Raw genomic sequence first — 5,714 nt, 5'->3', positions numbered from 1 at the left:
TTGGTTTCGCAGACCAAACGGATGTCATAACTTTCTTTAGTTTATTTGATCGAGCCTCACCCTCAACTTTTGTGTTCATCCTTCGGGATAGATACAAGATTTGAGGTAAAACGCTCTTTCATCTAAACTATGAAAATTATGAGGTCAGTTTGACTTCATCTTTTTCAAAACTAAAATTAAAAAAAAAACGTCTTTCTGAAGCGGGAAACGGGATTTCAATTCCGATGACCGACAGTTTCTTACGGGCAAACCCCACACCAAAAATAGTGCCGACACTGCTCTTTCATTTCCCTTTGTTCACGCTCTATTATTTGAGTGTGATTCAAGAACAAATCTAAGTTCAACATCCTAAAAAGGTGCGGTGAGTGTGAATTATTCTACAAACGAGAAGTGGAGTAGCGCAAGAAGAAAACAACCATCATGAGATCACAAACAATATGAAATGCACCAGATATTTAGTAGCACGACAGTTCCAAGAACTCAAGGAGTAGATGATGGAAGTAATTAGGGAAACACTTGCCCAGGAGATGACCCCACCATCCCAACCAGTAGCTCATTCACGCTAGAGAAGAGAACGTAACGTCGACGCTAGAAGAACCTTCTCACCGACTTTGAGTGCAGGAAACGACACTTACTACCTTGATAGTGTAGGATTCACACCCCTAGTTTGTGACAGGCGAGGACACACCAGCATGCCGCGACTCATTTATTCAGAGAATGCACTTTCTAGATAGATCCCCGAGGCTGAAGCACCAGAATACTTCAAAATACTTACTCTACAATCCTATCAGAGAAAATCTGACCCATTCGATCACTTCACTTCTTTCGAATCAATAGTTTTTTTATTAAGAATAAATGACACACTAAAATGTCAGCTCTTATTTATGACCGAAGGAGTCCGCTCTCCCTTGATTTAATAGTCTACTGTTGGGAGTGATTATCTCCTTCATTGAGTTCAAGAGGATATTCATAACCTAATTCGCTAATGCAAAGAAACCCTCACAAGAACAACCAGGTGCTGCTACAATTTTGACAAGGACATGTAGAGTCGTAGCGCGGCTTCATAGCTAGCTTCCAAAAGATGCTGAAAGTGCGTGATCTGATGGTCACAGTTTCCCATGCAGCTTGATTTGTATCTCTCATCCTAGATCTGTATTTATCAACTCGTTCCTACGATGTCTTTCATCAGTTTTTTCTTTTGTAAAAATACATAAGTATAGAAAAGGAAAGGAAGTAATATTCGTTAATAGTGGAGAAATATCATCCTAAGTGGGTTGCAAAAATTTAGGATTGCAAATATTTTTTGAGACCATGAAGAACCTCTGGATTTGAGTTTGCCTCCGCATAAATAAATTATACTTGATTTCATGATATTTTCATCATATTCATGTTTATTATTTTTAAGCAAACCATTAGGGATTGAGAGATATGGTTGTTAAAAGAAAATAAAGCTAGCTAACTTGCTATCTAAGCCCATAACGACAGAAGACAAGTTTTGTGTTCCCTTCTTTTCTGTTTGCAAGCCTCCAAATTAGGTGTGACATTCATTTCTATTGGTGTCTTTTTTCCCTTTAGAATTTTCATTCCCTTTTCTGGAATGGCGTTTCCCTATCTGATTTGAAGCTCTGCCAAATCAGGAAAGAGCTGCTTGAATGAAGTGCTTGTGCTTTTAGTTTTGACATCATTGTGACTGAAAAATTATCAAAAGCATCTAAATAGCGACCAACTAACCAGTTATGGCATAAATGGGGAAGACAACAAAGAACAAGAAATCTAAGAATTTATAGATGTTGACCATAATTCTATATCTAAACCACAAGTAAAATCGACCGTGCGTAAGGCGAATGATGAACGATGAATGCAACATTTCACAAGATCGAAACTGATTTACTTCAAACATTGCTGCAGTTACCTAACTGATCCCTATTTATGGAACAAATTTTGCCATTGTTTACGAAGTATCCACCAAGTAAGGCCTTTCACAATCCCAATGAGAAATACATACCATAAACTTGACTTGCGTGATTCCGGTCCAATTTGCCTCGAGGATTGTCGACATTGCTGAAATGTCATCATATCATAAAGAGGATTGTGAGAACACATTTGAAGCATTGAAATTACCTAAGATTGAGCCTTTTATGATCAAGATGAGCAAAAATGATGAACATGACGCAATTGGAAGGGGCATTTGCATGAAACGACTTAAATATTCTTGTCCATCGCTGAAGCAACTCAAATGACATTCGATTGCAAATGTACCATGCTCGCGCACGTCCGGAGCGTTGTATTTGCTTAGGAAGGACACATTTTTCTGAGCTTTCACAATGAAATTTAAAATGCACAAAAAAAGAAATGAAGACACTCTAGTTGACATGATTGAGCTTCTCCACACTAAGCCAGTCCGATCCTCCACATAAGAAATGTTATTTACAGGAGTGATGCTTATTGCTATTCAAATAATGAGCTTCAATTAAATATTAAATGTGAATATTTAAAATATTTTAAATGTTTTCCTGATGATTATCGTGTTGAATGCGAATCTTACTTAGAAGGATTTGTTTTTAAAATTAAGTTTCAACAAATATTTGAATAAATTTAATTAATATAATTTTTGAACTCAATTATTTGTAAGCAAGAAAAAGTTGGCAAGGTTCAAAACTATCAATTCCCTAATGCTGGGCATATTCACCAAACATCTTAACTGGAGTGATTTCATTTATGAAATCAAAATTTCAAATTATAAAATATAAAAAATATTTTGATAAAATAATGTTACTAAAAAGTTAAAAGCGAATCTTATCCACCCTCCTCAATCATTTGTCAAGCTTCATAAATTTAATTTTAATCTAAGCTCACATAGTGCCAATGTCATGTTAAAGTATATTTCTAAATTTAGACTCAAAATAATTCACGTTAGTAGGAATGTAGTCCTAGTCCTCTGTCCATGTGGTTTGACTAGTAGTCTCCACAAAATGGTTTGACTAGTAGGCTCTACTATAGAAAGATCACGACTATAGCCTATATGTTCCTCAATGGTATTCTATTTTTTTGAGTCATGAATCATAGGGTTTATGATAGGCACTTAGCCCTCTTTAAGCTAATATCGATATAAATTAAACCCCTAAGACAAACATTCACTTCTTGGTTAGGTTAGCTGCCTCATCTGACTGAGTAAACTAGGAATCTTGATAACCCAGGATGACGAAACCATGAGATCTTGGCCGGGGTTCGTCATTATTCTCCCCATCTACACTCATTTCACAAATTTAGTTTGTTGCTATTATATTCTAAATTTGAATGCTTATCGCCTAAATGACTAGCCTTAATCGAAAGTGCTCTCTCATTACCAGAATTGGTAATTAACCATAGTGGCTTGCGTCTATGAGAAACCTTAAATCTTAGATCTTAAAGTCTTCACAAATTGAGAGTGGAATTTCTGGGTAGTGTCTTATCTCATATGCCTTCTAAAAATTTGACTCATAACTCAAGTAAACCCTCTCATTCATTTTGAGAGAGGACGGGGCATCAAATTTTCAGTGCTCACAATAGACCATTCCAAATCAAATTAAAATGTGTATCATTTTTTCCTCTTTTAGACGTGTCTATAAGTAAGAAACTGTGCTCAATGTGCTCATGTTGCATCCAGGGGATGCGCCAATGGAGCATGCAGGGAAGCTGCATCGGAGCTTTTGGACCTAACATATTTCTTATTCTCTATTCACACACTCACATGCATGTACATTGAGGAAGTGTTTTCTAACCGTGGATTTTATAGTTTGCACTGTAGCAAGAACTTTAGATTTGTTCAAATTGAGATTTTGGGAATTCTATGCTAATTTTGGATTTTTGCAAGTCTGCTGAATTAAGCCTTTTTTTTTTCTTTTTTTATTTCTACGAGGATTGTTGTCCATTAATGAAATCAATCAATGCTAGTAAAAACATTGCGTTTTTTGCTTGTTAAATGCAAATTCTTTGAGTGCGGTGAAACATTGAGTACCAAAATTTGAGAGTAGACTTCTTGTACCGGCTATTAACTGCTTGAAACTAGCTTGCTTGCCCTTTGTATGTCTTACTGTTGTCCACAATACTTTATCAATTGATATATTCTTAGTTTGCTTAAATACTTTCATTCTCTCTAATTATTTGCATTAACAACTAAATTCTCCAAATTAGTTTGTATAAAATATATGATTTTCTGCTGCAGGGTCTGGCATTGGCCATGCACAAGAACAAAGAAGGCCCAGCTGCTTTTGTCATGTTGGATAAGGCTCTAGATATTGCACATCGTGAGAGGAGACTAAGCGAAGAAAGGAGTATTAGAATAATAATTGCCCAGATGTATGTGTTGAAGGTAACATGAAATTCTTATAAACAATGCTTGTATGAGTTGTTGTGTTGCAAATAATTCTTAACCTTCTAAACCTTGATTTGATGGAGTTTGTCTCCATTTCTATCAATTTTATGGATGCAGGGTGATTTAGATGTGGCTTTAAGGCAATTTGAAGATCTTATCAAAGAAGAGCCTCGAGATTTTCGGCCTCATCTATGTCAGGTACGCTCTAGATGGTAATTGATTTCTGCCTAGACTGACCATCTGGTGGCGGTGTTTGGCTGCAACTTAGATTTATGTTAAATAAGATTTATCAAAACCGATAAATCTGGATCTATCAAATTGACAAACCGGCAGAAAAACTCCCGAACGATGACAGAATAAATCTGGCTCACAATCGGATTTACTAAATCCAGATTTACATCGTAAAAATGACAGAAGAACACGTGAAGAGAAAGATGAAACGTGAGAAAATTAGATTTTAAAGAGCTTAGGATTTAGTTTTTATATTTTTAGTGTTTGTCTCACCTTAAAATTGCAGTTAAAATAGGCGTTAGACCTTTAAAACATAACAAATAAGAAAAACTGAGTCATTGGAACTCTGGAGATGAATCTTTTGTTGATCAAAGCTTAATTCTACTGGTTATATACGTAAATTGCAACCAAGTTATCTTTTACATGTTTTTTTAACCTCCTATGGTAATTGCTTGGCCTCATTTAGCCATGAAGATTAACAACTGTTTCTAATTGTCAGGGGATTACTTATAGCTTGCTAGGTAAGAGGAAGGAAGCGAATGAAGAATTTGACATCTATCAGAGCCTTGTTCCTGATGAATTCCCACAGAGGGACTTTTTTGGTGATGTAATTCTAGCTGCAAAAACAGAATTACAGGAACAACCCTAGAAATAAGTTCAATCAGAGGACAATCATTCAGAAAATTAGCCTAGAAGGTAATCGAACCATAGAAGGGTTTTTTGGCTTGTAGGTTTATAGTTCTTTGAAAGCTTAGGGTCTGTTTGGGGCAGCTTAAAACAGCAGGCGGCGTTTTCAGTGATGGCCTCATCTTAATTTTAGTTTGTTTCAATTTTTTATTTTTATTTTTATTTTTTGTTTTGATTTAAAATTAATTGTTATGATGAATATAATTAATTTAAAAAAATCAGTCATTATTATTTAGATGTTTTTTTTTGTGTTTTTTTAAAGAGATTGATTTATTTTTAAGAATATTAAAATAAAACATATAATAAAATATGTTAAATAAAAATATATTTTAAATAAAAAAAGAATAATAATAATAATAATAATAATAATAATAATAATAATAATAATAATAATACAAAATTAAACTTATTTCAAGCTAGCATTTAGAAAATTCGGTGTGGT

The 5,714-nt window shown here is 34.6% G+C and overlaps 1 protein-coding gene across 1 annotated transcript in view; it reads left to right on the top strand.

Moving 5' to 3' along the window:
* The window catches only part of LOC110019333 (protein SLOW GREEN 1, chloroplastic), an 18,476-nt gene extending 13,090 nt beyond the window's left edge, over window positions 1-5,386 (top strand). The window contains exons 2-4 of the mRNA XM_020716964.1: window positions 4,205-4,351; window positions 4,472-4,552; window positions 5,085-5,386. Of these exons, the coding sequence (XP_020572623.1) occupies window positions 4,205-4,351; window positions 4,472-4,552; window positions 5,085-5,234 (378 nt within the window). The 3' untranslated portion in view covers window positions 5,235-5,386. The remainder of the gene's footprint in view (window positions 1-4,204; window positions 4,352-4,471; window positions 4,553-5,084) is intronic.
* Window positions 5,387-5,714: the final 328 nt, after the last annotated feature.

The sequence above is a fragment of the Phalaenopsis equestris genome, unplaced genomic scaffold (genome assembly GCF_001263595.1).
Source record: "Phalaenopsis equestris unplaced genomic scaffold, ASM126359v1 Scaffold000054, whole genome shotgun sequence".
NCBI lineage: Eukaryota > Viridiplantae > Streptophyta > Magnoliopsida > Asparagales > Orchidaceae > Phalaenopsis > Phalaenopsis equestris.
This window is presented reverse-complemented; position numbering and strand designations above follow the sequence as displayed.